The sequence below is a fragment of the Dipodomys merriami genome, unplaced genomic scaffold (genome assembly GCF_024711535.1).
Source record: "Dipodomys merriami isolate MVZ:Mamm:240054 unplaced genomic scaffold, mDipMer1.0.p SCAF_2, whole genome shotgun sequence".
NCBI lineage: Eukaryota > Metazoa > Chordata > Mammalia > Rodentia > Heteromyidae > Dipodomys > Dipodomys merriami.
Genome location: NW_027203381.1, coordinates 120,167,733 through 120,191,001, shown reverse-complemented (window position 1 = coordinate 120,191,001; position 23,269 = coordinate 120,167,733). Strand labels below are relative to the sequence as shown.

Genomic DNA, 23,269 nt, shown 5'->3' with positions numbered 1-23,269 from the left:
AAGGCTAGCTTGGGCCACCAAAAACAAAAATTCAGGAAGCCAACCAATAATCCTTGTAACAACCAAAATGACTGCCACTTGAGTAATGCATGTTTCCTCATTTTTGGCCCCATTTTCAACTTAGGACCGACCAGAGCTAAGTATGTACTCTAGACAATCCTATGAGGCCTTGCTTCTAGTTAGCGGACCTGCAGCATCTCCAGGTCAACAGCCCCCAATCTGGGCATACCTGAAGTCATTCCTTCCTTTTGTAGCAAGCTCTCTTACTCTTCTGCAAAAGACCAAAGACAACCAACCAGATGCCTACCACAGGAAGCCAGAACCTGGTACCTATGAGGGAGACGGGTTAAGGCACTATGGGGTTAACAGACAGTGATTGCGTCCAATTGAAAGGATCAGTGGAAGCCACATGCTGGAGGTGTCAAATATTTAGAATGAAGCACTGAAAAATAGTGGGCTTCTCATAGTATATAGTAATTAAACTCACTGCAGAAAACACTGTAGATGTTCCTAGAAAATTCAAACTAGAAATGTCACACAACCTAGCGGTCCTACTTGTGGGCGTATTTCCAGAGGAATAAGAACTCTGCCAAGGAGATGTCTGCCCACCCATCTCATTGCAGTACTGTTTACAATGGATGAAGGGTGGGGATGAAGCCCCCCTCTTCTAGACCCTGCTCCCCTCTTCCTCTTCAAAGGCCCCTCATTATGAATATAGAGCTTTTTTAAAAAATATTTTTTATTGTGAAAATACTGTACAGAGGGGTTACAATTACACAGGCAAGATAATGAGTACATTTCTTATCAAGCATTGTAGCCTCCTCCTTTGTTTACCCTTCCCATCCCTTCCCAGCCTCCCCTTCCCAGCCTCCCCCCCCCCCCGCCCCCCAAGCATTTTTTTTTTTAGAGAAGCAGCAATTTATCATCCAATCTCCGAGGAATGAGTGATCTATCTTCCTTCCTTCCTTCCTTCTTTCCCTCCCTCCCCTCCCTCTCTCCCTCCCTCCCTCCCTCTCTTCCTCCCTTGCATGCGTATATATTTTTGGTGGTCTTGGAGTTTGAACTCAGGCACTGGGGCCTGCTAGGTTGGTGCTGACCACCAAGCCACAGCTCCCGCCCCAGAGGGCCGCGGTGGGCGGGGTGGGGCCAGCAGCCCAGCAGTAGAGTACTAGAAGCAAATGCACCAGTAAGCTGTGGGCTTGCTGAGAGGGCCGGGCCTTCAGCCAAGGACGAGGGGGAGGTGGGGACTCGATCCCGGGTCGGGAGGGCTCAAACCCTCACCCACGTAAAGCGCGCGTGGCCGGTTCCTCCAGCTGAGACAGAGTACAAACACCAGAACCGTCCACACGTCGGGTCAGAGGGTTGGGCAGCATCCCCAGGAGGCAGGACAGAATGTGGGGTGCACCTTCTGCTTGCGCCCTTCCTCTTAGGGTCCAGTTCAGGCAGCAGCCTGAGTTGGTCCAGGAGCGAAGGGCAAAATAACCGCACAGACCCGGGGCACCCAGAGGTACCAATTCCTCCAGGCTCCGCCCCTCCCTAGTCCTGGATGATGATTGGTCGAGGTGCGCTCTACGTTGCTGGGACCGTCTCTCAGGGATGTCCCTGGTTCGTCTCCGCACCCCATGCCCCGCCTCTAATCACGCCCCCTCCCTCTTCCTGGACGGCTATTGGTCCAGGCGCCCTTCCCGTTGCTAGGGGAGTTCCCGAGGGCTGCCTTTCGACCCGCCCCTTCCCTCCACCTTTCCGGTCGCTGTCTCCATGGCGACCGCGGACGCGCCGGTGTAGGTGGCGGAACCCGCTGGTTAGCGACGCCGCGGCCGGGATCCGGGCCGAGGGGAGACCATGTCGGACCTGGGCTCCGAGGAGTTGGAGGAGGAGGGAGAGAATGATCTCGGGGTGAGGGCTCCAGGCCAGGACGGGGCGCGGCGGCGGCGGAGCGGGGAGGGCGGCGCGGGCGGGCCCAGCCCGGCGGGGACCGAGCCCGGCTCCCGAGGCCCCGCCGGCCGCGTCCGGAGCGCGGATCGGAGCGGCCCGGCGCCGCGCTCGCGTTCGTTCCCGCGGAAGGCGAAGCTGGGCCGGCGGCCCCTCCTCGTCCCCGGCGGCCCCGCCGCGGCCCGCAGCCTCCCGCCGCCCCCGGCCGGCCCCCGCCGCCGCCCCGCGGCCGCGCGGCCTGTGCACGCGGCCCTCCCCACCCAAGGCTCGCTCTGGGCTCGGGCAGCGGAGAGGCCTCGGGCTGGAACCCCGTGAGCTCCGACACGCCTCCCTCACACTCCCCGGCCGACCGGCCGTGTGCGCGTGCGCGCGTGCGCCTGTGCGCAGAGCGTGAGTGTGCGCGTGCGCAAGGACAGTCCAGCTAGTCTCAGAATCCACCGAGCCCTCTAGCCCCGCCCCTAGCGCGCTGCCGACGCCTGCGCAGACCGTCGTGCCAGCCCGGGGCTCAGGTCCCGCGGCCTCTCCCGGTTTTGATCTCCTCCGGGGGAGTCCCCGGGGCAGGGCGAGGAGCCGGAAGTGCCCCCCGCTTATTCCCCCCCCCAGCAAGCCTCCCAGCTGTCTCCTCCCTCCTGGGACTCCACTTACAGTGACATTTTGATGGCCCCATAACGTGGAAGTCAAGTTCGTATCTGAGTCACTTTGAAGGATTCTTCACTGGGGTGGCTCAAGGGGCAGAGTGTTGGCCTAGCGGGCACAGGGCCCCGAGTTCAAACAACTAGACACAGGAGTTCTCCCTTCCCTGGTCACCTATCCAGGTGGCTGACTACTGGGCATGTTGGGAGCACTCTAGGATTGGAGGAGAGGCCTCTGGTACACCTCCATTTAGAATAAACCTGGAACAAATGGGTAAGATGTGAGCAGTGTTAGAAAAGGGACGGAACTGTACAGTTGTTTGAGCTTTTTCTTCAATATAATGTGCCTTGTAATAAGTCTAAACACACTCCAGTTTTACTTTCTTGTTGCTCAGTACTGGGGATTGCACTCAGGACCTCACTTGGCTCTTTAGGAAGCTGAATTAGGAGTCAGTGCCGCCCCCAGGGCCCCCAGCCCCTACTATCCCTCCTCACCGAGCCAAAAGCCTTTACAGGCCACAGCCATCCCAGGGATCATTTGAAGGAAAAGTTACCTTTTCCCGGGAATTTGTAAGTGCTGCGTATTGGGAGAAAGTGAGTGGGGAGGTGTTTGGGCAGGCTGGAGACCCGTTCTGCACAGGTGGAGACTTCAAGCATATTCCCGTGAAGAATGCGGTATCCCTATCACTGTCCACACTCGGGCTGATTGTGTTATGGTGTGGAGGATTCCCATACTGAACTGCATGCTCAGATGTTGAAGGAAGCGGGGCTCCCATGGTGGACACCGGCACCACCTGTGCCACCTTGGACCAGTGTTTGATGATTACCTCACCTGTAGAGTGGGACCACTGCCTGTCCTGAGAACTGGGGGGACAGGGGAACAGTATTTGTCAAACGCTGTCATGAGGGCAGCGCTTCCTGAGTGGTAGCCAGCACGACCTTCATTTCTTTGACCCAGGAATATGAAGGGGACCGGAATGAAGCTGGGGAACGGCACGGGCACGGGAGAGCTAGACTGCCCAACGGGGACACCTACGAAGGGAACTACGAATTCGGTAGAAGACACGGCCAGGTCAGAGCTGGTGGCGTACGAGGGTGGGCCTTGGGGTTTAATATTCCATTAGTGAATGTGAAATTCCATGTATTTCAGGGAACCTACATATTTAAAAATGGCGCCCGATACATTGGAGAATATGTTAAAAATAAAAAGCATGGTCAAGGCACTTTCATATATCCAGACGGATCCAGATATGAAGGTAAAAAGGGATCAAAGCAGCTTTTGGTTGTGGAAGTTCTTCTTTTCTTGTGCTTGAACTTGACTGTGGATAGTAAACTGTACAAGAAAAGGTTCAAGTTCTCCAGATCACTGTCATTCAGGAGGCAGAGATTGTGTTCCTACGTCCCTATGGTCCCCATGGTTGACGTAGGCCCTGGTAACTGGCTGACTAACAAACTAACCAGCCTACAGTGGAAATGTCACTGTCCCCGTGGGCGGCGCGTGCCCTCCTGTGGCCTGGGGACGGGAAGCGGTGAATGGTGGCTGCCAGGGAGCCCAGGCTTCTGTGTTGCGCTGTGGCCTGGGCTCCTGTCGCCAGGGCCCTGCATCCCGGTCATCTCCCTGAAGTTCTCTCCTCTGTTTCTGTTCCCCACCGTCCCCTCTTCTCATGCCCATGTGTTTCTTTAGGCCTGGCCTTCCTTCAGGGAAGGTCTGTCTGGGAGGTATTGCCTGTGAAGCTGGATTTTTCCATCTCTGCTCTGACTCCTTCCTGCCAATGAACATTGTGTTCTGTTTTTCAAGGATCTTGCTAGTTAGATATAAAATTAATTTGGAGGCTATGCAAAGCATGTTTCTTCTGACAGACTCAATTTTTTTTCGTTATGAGTGTTTAAAATGATCTTTAAGTAGATGTACAAAGGGGTCTCAGTCTAGAAGTACCGAGCTTCTTGGTCAATGCCACCCCTTCCTCTGTTCTCCCCATCTCTCCCAACTGCTCTCCCATCACCTGAAGTTTTCCTGATGGGGCTTGAACTCTGGGCCTGGGCGCTGTCCCTGAGCTCCTTTTGCTTAGTGCTGGCACTCTACTACTTGAACCGCGGCACCACTTCCAGCTTTTTCTGTGATTAATTGAAGATAAGCGTCTCATGGACTTTCCTGCCTGGGCTGGCTTCGAACCTTGATCCTTAGATCTCAGCCTCCTGAGTAGCTACAGGTGTGAGCCACTGTCTCTCCTGATGGATTCTTAGTAAGGTGCAGGCACTGCTCAGAGATTCTTCTCTGACTAAAGTTAAAGTAAGTGGCTTGTTTTCGCTAGGCAGTGATGGAAACAGTTCAGAAGCTGCAGTATTAACACCAGCCCAGCAGGTCAGTCTTCTAGCCACACAGCCCAAGGCATGGCCGAGTAATTGATCACCGTGGTTTGGGCTGGCGGCCATCATGATGGGTGGAGTGGTTTTCTGTGGGGCGGATATGTCCAGCCTCAGGACCCCCAGGTGTGAGGCCCAGGACTAGTCTTTTGGAGGCTCGGATAGGTCCAACCCAGGAGCCCACGGAGGCACCGGCCCCCAGAACGGCAGGGGAAGAGCTGGCAGGCATTCCTGGATGGGTGGGGGCCTTGAACAGGGGCAGGAAGGTGGCGGTGCTCACAGGTGGCGAGCAGTGGGGTTGGTTGCAGGGTCGGGTGCCAGATGCTGGTGAGGCCTTGGCCACTTCAGATCTGGAAATCTGATGCAGATGGAGGCCAGGTGAGGGCTTTGGGGATGGGAAGGGTCTGGCCATGCGGCCCACCTCACGGGACTAAGGCAGATAGAGAAGGTCAGCAGCATGGCATGGAGAAGCGGGAGCCGGAGGAGAGATGGGCGTGGATGTGCAGGGCGTGCGGAGAGGAGCTCGGGACTCTGGAGTCGGCCGTCCAGCCCAGCCGCGTTCCAGCGGTGTGCTCCTGGACTGTGTCCCCTCCCCGTCTTCAGAGCACATGGCCCCTAGGGCACATTCCAAGAGACTGTTCTGAGCGGAGAGCCCAGCCTGGCGTCAGGGGTGCTGTTCCCCGCCCAGAACACAGTGACTAAGCAGCACCTCTCAGGAGAAGGGCTAATCCTGAGAGCCAGCTTCGAGCCAAAGGTCACAGTGGCAGGACTTGGCATCTAGGACCTCTGCTCTCCCAGAGGAAGGCCTCTCCCCAACTCCCCAATTTAGTGCAGGCTGATCCTGAGAAGAGATATGCTCATCCAACAGGCTTGAGGTCCCAGGACTGCAAAACAGTAGAAACTAATCTTCCAAGGACAAGATCAAGATTCGTGAGAAAGTACACGAGTAGGTGTAGAAAGACTTTTTAAAAAAACGGAATGTAGCTTTTGGTATGGTGGCTCATGCCTGCAATCCCAGCTACTTGGGAGGCAGAGATCCGGAGGATCTCCATTTGAGGTAGCTTGGAGGAGTTAATGAGACCCTGTCTCAAGCAATGAGCTGGGCATAATGGTTCACACCTGTAATTCAAGCTAGTTGGGAAGCTCAAGTAAGAGGACCACAGTCTGAGGCTGGCCAGGAGGGGTGGGGGAGAAGGGGGACCTGAGACCCTATCAAAAGAGTATGAAATAGAGGGCCCAGCATGTGGCTCAAGTGGCAGAGTGTCTGCCTGTCATGCTCAAAGCCCTGAGTTCAAACCCTAGTACTGGAAAAAAGAAAAGTGCAAAGTTAGAGCAATAGTAACACTGTTCTAAATGATCACTTCAGCTGGGAGCTGGTGGCTCATGCCCGTAATCCTAGCTACTCAAGAGTCTGAGATCTGAGGATCGCAGGTTTGAAGCCAGTTGGGCAGGAAAGTCCGGGAGACTCTGATTGCCAATTAACCACTAAAAAGCTGAAAGTGGAGTCTCTGGCTCAAGTAGGAGAGCACTAACCTTGAGCAAAAGTACTCAGGGACAACGCCCAGGTCTTGAGTTCAAGCCCCAGGACTGGCAAACGTGCGTGCATGCCAATGGGTGCACCCGCACCCACACCCACACCCACACCCACACCATTGACTTCAGTAAAGGAGCTTTGAACTCAGTCACTGAAGAGCTGCCCAGAAGGTGACCTTTCTCTGCGTCACCTCAGGCAAGACTCGCTGTACTGGGTGAAGTCTCTAAAGCCTTTTATTGTTTTCAATGTGTTCACCAGCCCTGGCTGGCATGAAGTTTACGTGTGTTTTGAAATTTAATTGGCCTTTCGTTTTTTAAAAGTTTCTGCACAACGCGTAGTGATCACCTTGTCATACTGCCCGGGAACCGGCTCGGGTGGGCTGAGAAGCGTCTAGTACTTTTGTCACAGCCTTTTCGGGAAGAACCCAAATGACAGGACTGTCGAGCCGAGCTCTCTGCCCCGTGGCTGTGTGGGGCTGGCTCAGAACCGCTCACAAAAGCCAACATGGAGCAAACCCCCACTCCACATGTAGTTTGGAATTTGTGGCGGCGAGACCATTTCCACCAAACTGGCGAGCGCTGCAAATGCAGGCGCCGTGCCCCAGCTTAAGGTCGGGAAAATGGCCGCAGCCTCTGTCCACACTCTGGGCCTCGTGGTGGGGGTGGCCTGCCCAGGTTGGGCCCCCTGGTGTGGGAGTGGATGCCACCTCCCCTGGCACGGTGGCTCTGTCCCTTCATGGGCCAGCTCGCTTTCTTAGCTGTGAGCCGTGTCCCCTTCTTTTGGTGGATTTTTGATAACCTTCCTTTCCGATCCGTTGCCTACTGCCATGTCCTGTGGTGGGCACTTCCTGCAGCCTCACCCTCTGCCGGCCGTTCACGCAGGCCTCTGTCCCTGAGCACAATGCAAGCAGAAGTCGGATGCTGCCCTCATACCAGGGCTCTTCTGGCTGGTCAAGTGCATAGGGTGTGGTAGATGCTGAGTAAATATGGAGTGGTTGAAGAAGCAGGTAGACATTCATTTTGTAGATAAACTTTGGAGTTTATTCATAGGAACACACACTGCTTGGGTAATTAACGTGTGTGTGTGTGTGTGTGTGTATGTGTGTGTATGTGTGTATGTGTGTGTATGTGTGTATGTCCATACCGGGGCTTGAACTCAGCCTGGGAACTGTCCCTTAGCTTTTTCCACTTAAGGATAACACTCTACCACCTGAACCACACCTCCACTTCTGGATTTTGGATGATTAATTTCAGACTTTTCTGCCTAGACTGACTTCAAACTTTCATCCTCCTATCTCAGACTCCTGATTTGCTAGGATTACAAGTGTGAGCCACTGGTGTTTGGTCTTGAGGTTCTTTTAAATTAAAGCCTGCCACACTTCAGGATTGCTTCCTGCACGCTAACACTTCTCATTACATCTCTGCAATAAAATAACTCCCCATGTTTTCTCTAGAGAGAATAGGCTATTTTTTTTTCCATTTTGACAAATGCATTGATCAAAATTAGGTTTAATTATTCAAGTTCTGAGAAGTGTTGTTCAGCATGCTGACTTACGGGTGATGTGGAATGGTAGAGAACTTGTCTGCGTTGGGCAGCCCGGCTGGGTTTCTGCACTTTCTAGGGCGGTGGTACGAACGGCCTTTGAGTTTTTGCTCTGCACTTGGCAAGCTCGCCGCCATCCTCACTGCTGAGGTTAGGTGAGGAGTTTGATGTCTTTGCTGGCTTCGGCACTGACCAGGACCCCAGGGGTGGGGAGCACTCGGGCAAGGCTGGTGCAGATGTGGAGCATGCGCTCAGCTGGGCAGCCACGGGCCATGGCACAGAAGGGGGGTGCTGGAGCCAGGAGCCCAGGAGAGAGAGAGCGTGGGGTGCCGACGGACACCGAGGCTGGGCCCCTGGACGGACACCATGGCTTTGCCGCTGGGTAGCCAAATCCTTGCAAGGCCAAAGAAGCAAACTAGGATCTCTGGAAATGGGTCAGACAAGCTTGTTTGGATCCTAACTACTCCCTGAGCAACCCGTGGCCATGTTGGTACATGCAGAGGGCTGAGGCCTACCTCCCCCGACCCATGCCCAGCGAAGCCCTGACTCCATAGCCAGTGCTCCTTAGCTGGCCAACACCTATGTCAGGGGACAGGAAGGCATCGGGGGGAGGGTCAGGAGCCTCACCCCTGCAGTGATTGCTCCCTCTTCTGCAGATTGTTTGGTGTGTCTGTGCCTCACTGGGGCTGGAACTCAGGGTCTGGTTGTTGTCCCTTAGCTTTTTCTCCAGGCTGGGGGTGCTCTTCCACTTGAGCCACTGACCCCTTCCAGCTTTTTGTTAGTTAACTGGGGATGAGTCTTTGGGATTTGTCTACCTGGTCCCCAGATCACGGCAGGAGCCACGAATAGCAGCTCCTCTGCTAGGGCCCTCCCCCAGGGAGCCGGGAAGGAGCTGTGCATGACCCTGCCTCTCACTGGCTTGCTTGCATTGTGCCTTCCAGGCGAGTGGGCGGATGACCAGCGGCACGGCCATGGCGTGTACTACTACGTCAATAACGACACCTACACCGGGGAGTGGTTCAACCACCAAAGGTTCGGCTCTGCCTCGGCCCGCGCAGGCTTCCTGTGGAATGAGCTAGGGTGCCGCCTTCAGGTGGTCCACACGCACCGGGAGCCAATCACCACCAAAGCCCCTGTGCCCCCTCGCCTCCACTGCTGACCTGTCCCTGGGTGCACGACAGTGCTGGGGATGGCAACTGTCTCCCCCTAGTGGAGGAACCGCGGTCTCGCGGCGCAGGACCTGGGGTTCTTCCCCAAGAAGCCCCAGGGAGCGTGGGCACAGAGGACCCAATGCAGGACAGGCCAGAGCCACCCATCCCAGTGCTGTGTGTGTGCGCGCATGTATGTGTGTATATGTGCATGCATGCAGGTATGCACGTGTGTGCGTGTGTGCAGTGTGCATGCATGTGTGCATGTGCGTGCATGTACGTGTGTGCATGCGTGTGTGTGCATGTGTGTATGCACATGTGTGCGTGTATGTGTGTGTACTGGAGCTTGAATTCAGGGCCTGAGCACTGTCCTTCAGCTTTTAGGATCAAAGCTGGCACTCTACCACTTGAGTCCCAGCTCCACTTGAAGCTTTCTGAGGGTTAATTGGAAATAAGGATCTCTCGGATTTGTCTGCCTGGTCCGGCTTTGCGCCGCACTCCTCAGCACTCGGCCTCCTGAGCAGCTGGGATTACAGGCGTGAGCCACCGGCTCCTGGCTGGCAGACACAGATAGAGAAACCAGGTGGCTTGTGAGCTGGCCTCCCCCGGCCCCCGCGGTCCCCACACCTGGGCTGTCACCGGAGGTTTCTGGAATGCCAGGGCAGAACACAGCGTGTCCCTGTCTTCCCAGGCACGGGCAAGGCACCTACTTCTATGCAGAGACGGGGAGTAAGTATGTCGGAACCTGGGTGAACGGGCAGCAGGAGGGTGCCGCCGAGCTCATCCATCTGAACCACAGGTACCAGGGCAAGTTCCTGAACAAAAACGTAAGTCCTGTGCGACCCCCTTTACTAGCTGGTGCGCCCCTGTGCTACTGGGGAACGAAAACACCAGAGCAGCCGCCTCTCCCCCCACCGTGGGCAGGAGGCCTTCCTGAGCCTCCGATGCCCACAGAGGACAGCGGGCGGGGGGCGGGGCATGGTGGGGAGCCGCTGCCAGCCCCAGCGGTGCTGTGCGGCGTTGCTAAGTTACGGGACATCTTAGCCTCTCCTGCGCTCCCGTTCGCAGGTAAAGCAGCCCCCGGTCTTCATCTCCTGCAGCTCAGTGTGTAGGTGTCGGGCTTGCTTTCCCTGGGAGCAGTGTGAGGCGCCTCTGCAGCTGCAGGCCGGCCCGCGCTGCTGCTCTGGAGGGGCGTGGGGAGTCCAGAGTGCCTGCCCGGGTCTGGAAGCTTCCCTGGTGCTGTGCCAACCACTGGCCATTTGTGTTTGGGGGACTCTGGTTTTCCCACCTCATACAGAGCACTCCTGGATGCTGAGAGACCCTGAATAACCCAGAACCCACCTGAGGGCATTTGTGGGGGCTTTGAGGGATCTTGAGTGGAAAATCCCTGAAGGGAGGTTTGTTGGCCTTAGACGCTTATCGGGGGAACGTGCAACTGAATGAAGTTGCCCAGCTTTCCCTACACAGAGCGCTCACTCTCTTCGTTAACATGGAAGCCAGACTAGACGCATCTGAGATCGAAGCTGGAGGCTTCGTCCTGCTAGTTAGGAAACGATTTACAATTCTACACACAGCGCATGAGGACATTCCGATCGTAAAGCCCAGGCGCTAGCATTGGCCCCTTCCAGTCCCGTCTTCCTTCCTCCTTCTTCCCCTCCTTCCTCCCTCTTTCCTTCCCCTCCTCTGAGCCCCGTCCCCCTTCTCGAGTGTGTATCCTCCTCCTCCTTGAGTGTGTACCACATACACACACATGCACACGCACAGAGCTTGTGCACAATGGTCAGGTGGAGATCTGAATCACACAAATTGGACACAAGGATGCATTGTCCTCCTTTTGCATGCTTGAGGGTGCTGCAGAGGCCCAGCGGAGGCTGAGCAGAGGCCTGGCCTGCACGGCGCCCTGCATCCTTCCCCCAGGCTGGGAGAGGCCCGTGTGCTGCAGTTCCGCTTGAGAGAGAGCATAGCCCATCCCCAACAGGCCAGTGTGGGCCAGGTGGCGAGCGAGCTTAGAAATGACCATGTCCCCTCCCATTCTGTGTCATTCAGCCCCTCTGAGATTAGACCGGCCGCCTCGGCTCGGCTCATCACAAAAATCCTTCTGTTTGGTAGAAAGAGGTGCTCCCCAGCGCCGGGTTTATCAATATAGAGCAATAAGATATGTAAACAGATCTTTAAATAGTTATACAAAGGTCTCATCTCAACACATCAGCTCATGTGGACAGAACATCCTACTGAGTCCCAGCTTTCTATCACTACCCCTTTTTCCTTTTATTTCTTGAACTCCAGGCCTTGATCCTTTGCTTGGCTTTTTCACTCAAGGCTGGCTCTCCACCAGTTGAACGACCCCTACAGGTCGATTATTTTGTCTTTTTTTTTTTTTTTTGATCTTGTCATGGGGCTGAACTCTGGGCCTGGGCGCTGTCCCTCAGCTCTTCAGCTCAAGGCTAGCGCTCTACCACTGGAGCCACAGCACCACTTCCGGCTTTTTTCATTGTGCTTATGTGGTGCTGAGGAATCGAACCCAGGGCCTCATGCATGCAAGGCAAATGCTCTACACTGAGCCAGCCACCTTCCCAGCCCCTATTTTGTCTTTTTAACAAGAGCATTTCTGCAGATTAGAGAAGAGACTTGCTGATGTACAAGTGCTATGTTAAAGCCACAAGACAGGGACAGTCACCCCACCTCCTCCTCCACGGGGCCAGCGCCAGTCATGAGCACCGAGAGGTCTGACGGCTCAGAGCCTTGCCCCGGCCGGGGCGGTTCACGGGTACCAGCGAAGTCGGACAGTTTCACGCTCGCTGCGCTGGTTTCTGTTTTCTTCCTAGATGACTGGTTTCTGTGTTTGCTGATGAGTCGTTCAAGAAGTGTGGAGCAGGGCAGAGAGGCAGAGAGGAGGGGGGAAGGTTAGACAGCGCGAAGACAGGTCCAAGCGGAGAGAAGAGTTGAGGCTTGGGCAGGGCATGGACGCCTCACAGGTGTGAACCTGATTACTCACAGAGCTGGAATCTCAGGGTCTCAGTGTGAAGCCAGCCCAGCCGGGAAAGTCTTACCTCCAATTAACCACCAAAAAGCTGGGAGTGGAGCTGTGGCTCAAGTGGCAGAGCACCAGCTTTGGGTGAAAAAGCCAAGGGAGAGCAAGAAACCTTGAGTTCAAGCTCCAGAAACACACACACACACACACACACACACACACACACACACACACACACACACACACACACACACACAAATTGAACATGTGGGAGCTCTCAGTTTGGGTGAAAAGGTAGCAATGGTGGCCAGGAAGTGTGTCCTGGGGCCCTTGGGAATCGAGGGGGGAGGAATAAAACAATTTTGTCTCACATAGATGAAGGAACTTTCTAGAAGATATAACAATTTAAAGATAACCAAGAAAATCACCTGTGGGAAAAATAGGTGAATATTAATTAACTTTGAAATGGGGAGAGGGCAACTTCTAAACAGATAAGCAAAAGCTAATAGATTTAGCTTCATAAAAAGAACCCTTTAGGGGCTGGGAAGATGGCTCAGTGGTAGAGCGCTTGCCTTGCATGCATGAGGCCCTGGGTTCGATTCCTCAGCACCACATAAACAGAAAAAGCCGGAAGTGGCACTGTGGCTCAAGTGGTAGAGCACTAGCCTTGAGCTGAGGGACAGCGCCCAGGCCCAGAGTTCAAGCCCCACGACCACCAACAACAAAATGAACTCTTTGTAGGTTAGAAAACACTATAAAAATGTATGAGATGATTGACAGCTGGAAATGAGGATATTTGGTATATAAAGCGATATTTAATATTTAAAGCCTTGCATTTATCATCATGGTTTAAGTGATTTCTATGAAGAGGTGTCCATTCTTATGTTAACTAACAGTGTTTACTGTTTAGTAGAAATGGTTACTACTCTGATTTCATTATTGTGCAATATATATCTGTATGAAATTACCACACTTGAGCTCAGAAAGTTGTACAATTAAAACAATTCTTTAAAAAGGTATTTAAAAATCTTAAATTCAGTCTCACAAGTAGCATAACAGACCCAATTGAAAATGAAGAAGTTTAAACTGGGAAGTTTAAACACAAAAGCCATGTAAAGAGAGAACAAAACGTTAATACCCAAGAACAACAGGACTTTGAAGTCGTGGGAGCTCATAAACGTTGTTGTTAAAATGAAACTGTTAAAGCCTCTTTCTGGTCAGAGTGCATATTGTGCCCAAGGATTGTACTTGTGTGTTTCCTTGTATAATTAATTCCTGGTATAATTAGTTTTTCCTCATCAAGAGCCTACAGAAATACTTAAGTATAACCAACATGTACTTACTTTAGCATTCTTTGTCAAAGACAAACACTGACATTGTAAATAACAATAGGGAATGAGGAAAGATTGCCATTCTTAGATGAAACAAAATACCGTGTGGGGACACTTGTAAATGTGGGCAGCCAGTTAGGCCTGCTTCTAAGAAAAAGTAGAGTCTATATGTGCAATTATGACCCAGTTTTTGTTTTTCTTAAAAACCTCTATGTTCTAGAAGCAGAGTTGTGAAGAATGTAATTTACCTTTTCAAATGTAGTAAAAATGTGGTTAAGGTCTTAAAAAAATAAGACAGGACATGTAGTCTGTGACTCCCTGGGCCCTTACTTCACAAAGCATTTTTGGTCCCTGTTACTCTGTGTGTGTGTGTGTGTGTGTGTGTGTGTGTGTGTGTGTGTGTGTGTGTGTGTGTGTGTGTGTGCGTGCGTGCGTGCGTGCGTGTGCGTGCATGCGTGTGTACTCATGTGCATGTACCAATAATGGAACTTGAACTCAGGGCCCGGGCACTGGCACTCTACCACTTGAGCCATACTTCCAGCTTTTTGCTGGTTAATTAGAGATAGGAGTCTCTATGGAGTTTCCTGCCCAGGCTGGCTTTGAACCTTGATCCTCAGATATCAGCCTCCCGAGCAGCGAGGATGACAGCTAGCCAGTGTCTGGTTAATCCCTGTCACTCTTACCCCGTGGTGGGGTGGGGACGAGCCTCTTGGTGGAGATATTGGGCAAGCGGGCGCTGTGTTCTCTTGGGTCTCGAGCCCTCAGAGTGACGTGCTTCGGCTTTCTCTGCCCACAGCCCGTCGGCCCTGGGAAGTACGTGTTTGACATTGGATGTGAGCAGCACGGAGAGTACCGCCTCACAGACGTGGTAAGCTGGAGCGACGCTGCTCCCCGCAGCCGCAGCCAGCGAGCTGCTCAGGCTCCGTGAGCCCCAGGCGAAGCTGACTGGGAACACGCCCGGGTCATTGTCCCTCATCGGCCTGTGCTTGAGCGGGACCCAGTTTCAAGGACTAACCCTTCCTTCATGCCTGGGCACAGCGACTGCCCATGCTGGGCGGAAACACAGCTCCCAGACGTGCAGCGAGGCCCGTCACTGGGCTCACCACAATTTGTCATCGCCTGAGCTGTTCCCGCAGTGCCGTGAGCTCTCGCCTCAGACAGATGACCAAAAGTTGGCACCAGAGCCCTGTTTTTCAAAGAGCATGTTGCAATTCATCCATGTGTCAGAACAGCAGCTTAGCGGATTATGAGCAATAGTTAAAAAATAGGATACACACTGGAATAGAAACCAGAATAGAAATCCTGAGGGCATTTTATTGGAGCAACAGATGCCTGAATTGTGTTTCTGGTGTGCACATGCTGAGTGTCACCTGCCCAGTCACAGGCAGACAGGCCCGGCTGCTTCCTCAGCCCTTGTCGGGAAATGGTTATAAGCTTTGAAGTTTGGATCATTTTTATCATGGCCAGGACTACTACTAAACACATAGACACATGTGTGCGTGCGCGTGCACACACAGCTATACCACATCCCTGTATTTGAGTGGGCCTGCTAAATGATAGTCTTTCTCCTCTTACATAAAATGATATGCCTTTCCTGTGTTCCTGGGCTGTCACACTCAAGTCCAGACCCACAGCTTACCCACAGCGTCTCTTGTACACGCTGGAGTCCGGAAGTCGACGCTCACGGGGCGGCAGGGCTCTTCCTCCTGAAGCTCAGCAAGGCAGAACTTCTCTCTTGCTTTGCTTTTATTTTTTTGTCTGTTGTGGGGCTTGAACTCTGGGCCTGGGTGCTGTCCCTCAGCTCTTCAGCTCAAGAAAAGCGTTCAACCACTTGAGCCACAGCGCCACTTCTGGTTTTCTGAGTGGTTTATTGGAGATAAGAGTCTGACAGACTTCATGCCCGGGCTGGCTTTGAACTGCGATCCTCAGATCTCAGCCTCCTGAGTAGCTAGGATTTCAGGGGTGAACCTCCGGCGCCCGGCTCTCCCCTTGTTTTGCAGATGGCCTTTGCCTTAGCTGTCTAGCACTGTTCAAAAACACCCGCGAAAAACCATTTAAAAGGAGGAAAGGTGTATTTTACTTATAACTTCAGAGCTTCAGTTCATGGTCACTTGGCCCTGATCCAAAACAATGAAATAGTTTCAAAGGAAGTGTGTGATAGAACAGTGCCGCTCACCTCATGACAATGGAGAACCAGAGAGAGAGAGGGAGGAAGACAGACAGACAGGCAGGTGAAGAGAAAGGGAGAGAGAGGGACAGACAGAGATAGAGAAAGAGACAGCGAGACAGAGACAGATGGAGAGGCTGGTCAGTACTCGAAGAGGAGAGGGGAAGGAGAAGCAGGGGTCCCGGCCCAGCCCCCTCCAGTTCAGGTTCAAGCCTCACTGACCCACGTCTCCAACTAAACTCCACCACCTTCCAACAGTGCCATTAGCTGGGAGCCAAGTCTTTAACACATGAACTTTTGGGGGACACTGCCTATCCAAGCTATAATGGGCTACCACTGGTCCCCAAAGATTCATGGCCTCTTCATCATGCTAAATGCATCCAGTCCATCTCCAAGAGCTCCCCAGGCCTGCCCCCTAACAGCATTGTCCGGGAGACCAAACCTGAGACTCCAGACTGCTGTTAGCTGCCAGCCCCTGTAAAACCGCACACTGACATACTCCAGCACCTCCACCCAAGGTGAGCAGCCCCCGGCCCTGGAGGCCTAACCCTGCAGGGGGCGCTGTGTGGGCCGGCTCCGGGGCGCTCAGGCCAGTCCTGCAGATGAGTTTATACCTCCGCATCCTGAGCTGATGGTTGAGCTGCACGCCCTCGATCATTTTGCCTCTGTATGTATCCGACTCTAGGTCTGATTCTCCTTTTCAGTAGACACTCATTATATGGATTAGGGCCAATCTTAATGACTCCGTTTTTACTGGGTAGCTTCTGGAAAGACCCTATCTGCAAATAAGGTCATATTCTAAGGTATTGGAAAGTTAATCCTTCACCATGTCTTTTTTTAACACTGAGGAAGCCGACTCTGAAATGGAGCTGGGCATGTGCGGTTTATTGTGGGGATGGGGAAGTGTTTGGGCCAATGGCTGTGAAAAAGAGGGGGAAACACTGGACAGGACCGGACAGACGCAGCGGTCGGCCTGCAGTGGTCGGCGTGCGTGACGTGACCTTCTGAGCAGCTTTGCAGAGGGTGGCCTTTCCGAGATCCGTGGGGTGAGGGACTGACTCTCTTTGGGGGCGCCCAGCTGTGAGCCGGCCCCACAGCCGAGGAAGGAGATGCTGGTGCAGTGTCACCTGGGAATCCGTCAGGAAGGCAGAGTTACCGGCCACAGTCAAGTCCTCGATGATGCGTCAGAAGTTCTGTGAGGGGATGAGCCATCGGCGTGGAAGGAGCCGTCTCAGTGATTCCAAGTCCCACAGCTGGGGTGTTACTGTGTGGGGGACAAAACCCAGAAAACGTAAAGCCAACTAGAGGGGTTTCTCTCAGAGTAACTCCAAGAAGCAACAGGCAGGCTGGTGGCACTCTTGCGCAGGGATCATGGGTGGCCCGTTGGAATGGTCCGTATTTCTGTGTTTTCCGTCTGTCCACCTGTTTGGAATTTTGGGATCGTTGCAGAACTAAGAGTAGAAAACATATGCCCGGCAAGCACTGTTGAGATTGCATGTAACTATAAAACCTGCCACGTGTAGGCCTGACCTCCCGAGTTGCTTTTGTTTTTCTTACCTGCAGTCCTTGATGTGGATGGAGTCTGCACGTGCACTCGGTGGCATTATGTGGACAGCTAGGGACTTGGTGGTCCTTTGGCTGTCAGATCTAGAGACGTGCCGGGGCCACTGCAGGGATATATACCCGCAGCTGGGGCATGCTGAGCCCCAAAGCCGGGCACCATTCTGCTCTGTGGCATCTTCCTCATCCAGTTCTCCCAAGATCTGTGCTCAGCCCCTCGACAACGCTGTGGGGGACGGGCAGCGTGTTCCGATGGCTGGATAGTGCCACGAGAAAGCGCGAGCAGTTCAGAGCCGGTCTCGTCATTCTTGGCTTTTACTATTCTAGACCAAGGTCAATTTAGGGTAAATTTATATTTGTTTTTGCCCTTAGGAAAGAGGAGAAGAGGAGGAGGAGGAGGAAACATCAGTAAATATTGTTCCCAAGTGGAAAGCTATAAAAATCACAGAATTGGCCCTGTGGACGCCGACTCTCCCCGAGGAGAAGCCTGTCGTAGAGAAAAATGTCCTGGAGGAGACCGCAGGACCCGAGGGTACGGATGCCGGGCCCGGGGTGCGGGCCCCCGATCTGTGGGCATGGACGCTCTGGGTCTGGGGATATGGATGCCCCAGTTGAGGACATGGATGCCCACGCTCTGGGCTGTGGAGCCCGTCCCCACGCGCCACGCTCTGGGCTGCGGCAGCCCGACCCCACGCGCCATGCTCTGGGCTGCAGCTGCCCGTCCCCACGCACCACGCTCTGAGCTGTGGCTGCCCATCCCCATGCGCCACGCTCAGCCCATCCCCACGCGCCACGCTCTGAGCTGCGGCTGCCTGACCCCACGCGCCACGCTCTGGGCTGCGGCTGCCCATCCCCATGCACCACGCTCTGGGCTGCGGCTGCCCATCCCCACGCGCCACACTCTGAGCTGCGGCAGCCCATCCCCACATGCCACGCTCTGAGCTGCGGCTGCCTGACCCCACGCGGCACGCTCTGGGCTGCGGCTGCCCGACCCCATGCGCCACGCTCTGGGCTGCGGCAGCCCATCCCCACGTGCCATGCTCTGAGCTGCGGCTGCCCGACCCCATGCGCCACGCTCTGGGCTGCGGCTGCCCATCCCCACGCACCACGCTCTGAGCTGCGGCAACCTGACCCCACGCGCCACGCTCTGGGCTGCGGCAGCCTGTCCCCACGCGCCACGCTCTGGGCTGTGGCTGCCCATCCCCATGCGCCACGCTCTGAGCTGCGGCTGCCCATCCCCACGCACCACACTCTGGGCTGTGGCTGCCCATCCCCATGCGCCACGCTCTGGGCTGTGGCAGCCTGACCCCACGCGCCATGCTCTGGGCTGCGGCTGCCTATCCCCATGCACCACGCTCTGGGCTGCGGCTGCCCATCCCCATGCGCCACGCTCTGGGCTGCGACTGCCCATCCCCACGTGTCACGCTCTGGGCTGCGGCTGCCTGTCCCCACGCGCCACGCTCTGAGCTGCGGCTGCCCATCCCCACGCGCCACGCTCTGAGCTGCGGCTGCCCATCCCCACGCGCCACGCTCTGAGCTGCGGCTGCCCATCCCCATGCGCCACACTCAGCCCATCCCCACGCGCCACGCTCAGCCCATCCCCACGCGCCACGCTCTGAGCTGCGGCTGCCTGACCCCACGCGCCACGCTCTGGGCTGCGGCTGCCCATCCCCATGCGCCACGCTCTGGGCTGCGGCAGCCTGTCCCCATGCGCCACGCTCTGAGCTGCGGCAGCCCATCCCCACGCGCCACGCTCTGAGCTGCGGCTGCCTGACCCCACGCGCCACGCTCTGGGCTGCGGCTGCCCATCCCCACGTGCCATGCTCTGGGCTGCGGCTGCCCATCCCCACGTGCCACGCTCTGGGCTGCGGCTGCCCGTCCCCATGCACCATGCTCTGGGCTGCGGCAGCCCGCCCCCACGCGTGTCTGTGGGAGGCGAGGTGGGCAGGGTGTCACGAGGCAAGCTCAGGATCTGGTTTGAGGATGGGGACAGGAGGGCAGTGACACAGGACTGGACACAGGGCGCAGGTGGCTGTGATCTTGGGGAACTCCCGGGGAAGCGGGGTGCCTCTGCTCAGAGCCAGGGCGTGGTGGGGCTCTGGGGGTGGCCGACAGCCACGGAAGCGGCAGGTCCTTCATAGAAGAAGGACCCCCGGAGCCGCTGCTTGTCCAGACAGAGTGACGCTCCTGCTGCAGCTGTGGCCAGAGGCCAGCTGTTGGCTGAGGGCGAGTCACACGGGCACTCCCAGGAGCCTGCTGCTGTCCGTAACTGGGGGGTTCGGAGACAGAGAGCTGGTCTCTGCTCTCTGCGGGCATTGTCTCCCTTGGGACAGGAGTGGCCATCACCCTTGCCACGTCCACAGCCAGCTCAGGAGCCCTAAGGCCAGAGGCCTCGTTCTCCATGTTCAGTGTGTGAGACGAGTTCTCTGTGCAGGGTCTCAGACCCAAGGCATCTCTGCCGGTGCTTCACCGCAGCGTGGCAGGGCCTCTGCTGGGCAGGCCAGGGTTGGGGGGGGGTGCAGGCAGAGTCAGGGGTACCCTGAAGGAAAGCAAGCACAGAAGAGTGGGGGTGCCAGAAAAGGTGAGGGCCAGCCACCCGAGCCTCAGGGCTGCGCCCCCTCTGCCCTCCGTCCTCACTCCACCCTTTGCTCTGTGCCAGGGGCCGGGGAGACCGTGGAGGAACCCCCGCTGGCTTCAGAAGGCTTCGAGGGGGAGATAGACCTGAGGTCTGGCGACGAGGACGCAGATGTCTTCCAGCAGGAGAGCCGCGAGTACAGTTACGACGGGGACCAGGGTGAGGACGCGCGCCCCGCAGGGCACAGACCGGGGGAGGGGGAGCGCGGCCTCTCCTCCCTCGCCAGGCCCTCCCTGGTCCAGGCCCCAAGGACTGACCGCTGTGGGGATGCTGTTACCCCTCTCCGTCTCCTGTGTAGGGGGGCACGCGGGGACCGGCCTGCGTGTGTCCCAGGGAGGAGGATGCCCTGTGCCTAGACTTGGGATGGGGCTCCATCTTACACTGTGATTTGTTCCATGGCTGTCGCGGGAAGGGGGCACGTGGCCAGCAGTGCCGGGCACTGGCGCGTTCTTTGAGATCTGGATCTGCAGTTATCTGGTAGTGTCTGTCTCCACAAGCCCTAGGTCAGAGTCTGACCGGGACCGGAGATGCGTCAATATTCAAAACTCTTGCTCCTGTGCTTGCTAGCACGGCCGAGAGCGCAAGAGGGCCCGAAGCCCTAAGGCAGGTGGCGTGGTGTACGAAGGACACTGCCTGCTTCCCCTGGCTCTAGGCCACACCGTTGGATCCGGGGCATGTTCCGGTTTGGCCTCTTGTAAATTACGAGTGAATGAATAAGCTGGGAACTGGTGGCTCACACCTGTGATCCTAGCTACTTCAGAGATTGAGATCTGGAGATCACAGTTCAATGCCAGCCTGGGCAGAAAAGCCCATGAGATGCCGTCTCCAAAAATGTCAATAAAAAACAGGGCTGGAGGCATGAGCCAAGTGGTAGAGCACAAGGCCCTGTGTTCAAACATCGGTATTGCAAAAATAAGTGAATTGATTTTCTATTCTTTAAAATATATCTGAAATAATTTTTTTAACTGTATTTTTTGTCTTTTCTTTTTTGGTACTGGGGATCGAACCCAGGACGTTGCACTTGCTAGGCAAGCGCTTTGCCACTGAGCTACATCCCAGCCCTATATCTGAAATGATTTAAGTTGGACAAAATAGTCTCCTGTGTAAACACACACAGACTTTTCTAGCAACACTTAGCTTAAATATCACAACGATGCACAAAAGAGGCATTCTTTGGCTAAGTGCTGTGCTGGCTGTATCCTGTCTGCTTTTCGTAGACAGTGGGTATCTTGGCCCATCCCAGGTAGACGCCCCCAGGGTTCCGTGGGGACTGTCTTCCCTCATCCACGCTGTCGGTCCTCGGTGTGAGGGGCTGGGTGTGTGGCGCGGAGGTGTGGCGGTCACCCTCCAGAGCTGTCTAGTTCCCGCCGGCGTCCAAGACTGCAGGTGTGAGGACCGCCTGAGACCACAGGCACGTGGCTTCCATGCAGGGATCGTCCTGGGGGACACGTGTGGGGCTTGCACCGGGACGCGAGGCTGCGCGGCAGGGGGAGCACCAAGGAGGGCGGTGCCCGCCACTCAGCTCAGTCTAGCCCAGGGTTACCTCCGGCCAAACACAGATCAAGAAGCGGCGTGGTGGCAGCACGCACTGACCTGCAATGATAACAATAGATCACTTTCATCAGGGCTGGGAAGGTGGCTCAGTGGTAGAGCGCTTGCCTTGCATGCATGAGGCCCTGGGTTCGATTCCTCAGCACCACATAAGCAGAAAAAGCCGGAAGTGGTGCTGTGACTCAATGGTAGAGCACTCGCCTTGAGCTGAAGAGATGAGGGACAGTGCCCAGGCCCAGAGTTCAAGACCCACGACCAACCAAAAAAAAAAGCAATAGATCACTTCCATCAACATAATAGAAATTCAAGATCTGTTCATCATGATTCCCATGTGACGTCTGTCTATCCACAAGTTGTTCACTAGTGAGAGTTATAGCCCCTACTTAGAAAGTTCTGAATTTCACGAAATGAAATATAAAAGCGAAATGATGACAATGTTTACCCATCAAGTGGTTGCTTTGATGGATAGCATATTCAGGTAGGAAGGAATCATTACTACCTCACACGTGTTCTTGGCTTAGGATTCCCCTGGAGTGAAACAAGCCTTTTGCTGATTTTTTCCCACTGGTTCCAAAAGAGGAGTCTGGATAAATTTAACTTTCCAGATTTTCCTGTTATGCCCCATCGTTACAGTAGCTCTGCCGCGAACATCTATTAGTGGATTGAGAATCTTAAAAATCAATCAAGGTTACCACGGCTTACACTGGTGCGTCTGTTTTCTTCTCAGGAAACATGAGCTTTGAGGACGAAGGTCGATTCTCGGACCTGCAAGACTGAGAGCCCGCAGGTGGCACACGCCAGAAGCCAGCCTGATTTACCCCCCCCCCCCCGCCTCCTCCCCCCAGGGCAGGTGCCCGCAGATGTTCAGTTGTTTGTTTATAGTTGTAAATAAATCTCCCGTTGTCCTTTGGTTCTGGTGGAGCCCCTGCCGCTCCTCAGGGCTCCGCTGCTGGCTGGACTTTGTCTGGGACGTGGTGGCCACTCTGTGGTGGGGGTTATGGGATGTGGGCTTCCGGCTAAGCTATGAGATACTGTCCCCCGTCCCCCCGCCAGATGAGTGGTACCCTGTGCCCTGCTCACGGGCCAGCGCCGGGCGTGTGTGCAGGTCCCGGGGCGGGGCCTGCGGGGAGCCTTGCGGGGCTCTGCCTCCCCCTCGCCAGGAACTCCAGTGCCCCCCACGGGCCTCCTGCCACTGCCAAGGGACAGGGCTGCCCACAGGCCGGCGTGGGCTGTGCACCCAGCCTCAGCCTCCCTCCCGTCCCAGCGTGTCACGTGCTGCTGTGTGCTCACACCCAGCCTCTGCTTTCTCTCCCCAGAGCCCTGTGCACCCCTGCTGTTCCCGGGGTGCGTGCCAAGCCAAAAGCTCCTGGAGAGGTCTTACACCCTCCCCTGCAACCCTGCAGCCCATCGCCCATCCACCTTCCCCTGCCTCTTGGCTCCTCTGATGCCTGGTGTGAGCCCCCCCCTTCGTCTCCCCTCCCCCGGCCCGGTGTGAGCCCCCCCTTCGCCTCCCCTCCCCCGGCCCGGTGTGAGCCCCCGCTTCGCCTCCCCTCCCCCGGCCCGGTGTGAGCCCCCGCTTCGCCTCCCCTCCCCCAGCCCGGTGTGAGCCCCCGCTTCACTCCCCCAGCCCGGTGTGAGCCCCCACTTCGCCTCCCCTGGCCTGGTGTGAGCCCCTGCTTCACTCCCTTGGCCCGGTGTGAGCCCCTGCTTCACTCCCCTGGCCCGGTGTGAGCCCCCGCTTCGCCTCCCCTCCCCCGGCCTGGTGTGAGCCCCCGCTTCGCCTCCCCTGGCCTGGTGTGAGCCCCCGCTTCGCCTCCCCTCCTCCAGCCCGGTGTGAGTCCCTGCTCCCTCCAGGCCAGCGTTGGAGTGGGCCATACGTTGCAGCATGGGTTGCATTCCTAG

General features: G+C 55.8%; 1 protein-coding gene across 1 annotated transcript; it reads left to right on the top strand.

The window, feature by feature from the left end:
• The first annotated feature begins 1,755 nt into the window (after positions 1 to 1,755).
• On the top strand, positions 1,756 to 22,330 carry Rsph1 (radial spoke head component 1). Its single transcript, XM_070028827.1, has 9 exons — positions 1,756 to 1,896; positions 3,523 to 3,636; positions 3,715 to 3,820; positions 8,946 to 9,036; positions 9,844 to 9,979; positions 14,251 to 14,322; positions 17,554 to 17,713; positions 19,841 to 19,975; positions 22,095 to 22,330. The coding sequence occupies exons 1-9, from the start codon at positions 1,843 to 1,845 to the stop codon at positions 22,142 to 22,144; spliced, it is 918 nt and encodes a 305-aa protein (XP_069884928.1). The 5' UTR covers positions 1,756 to 1,842; the 3' UTR covers positions 22,145 to 22,330.
• Positions 22,331 to 23,269: the final 939 nt, after the last annotated feature.

Excerpts from the sequence above, each read along its gene's own strand:
- Rsph1 (XM_070028827.1), top strand. The coding sequence starts at position 1,843 with ATGTCGGACCTGGGCTCCGAGGAGTTGGAGGAGGAGGGAGAGAATGAT. Across the intron at positions 9,037-9,843 it reads GAGTGGTTCAACCACCAAAG|GCACGGGCAAGGCACCTACT; the intron begins GTTCGGCTCTGC and ends CTGTCTTCCCAG. Across the intron at positions 17,714-19,840 it reads GGAGACCGCAGGACCCGAGG|GGGCCGGGGAGACCGTGGAG; the intron begins GTACGGATGCCG and ends GCTCTGTGCCAG.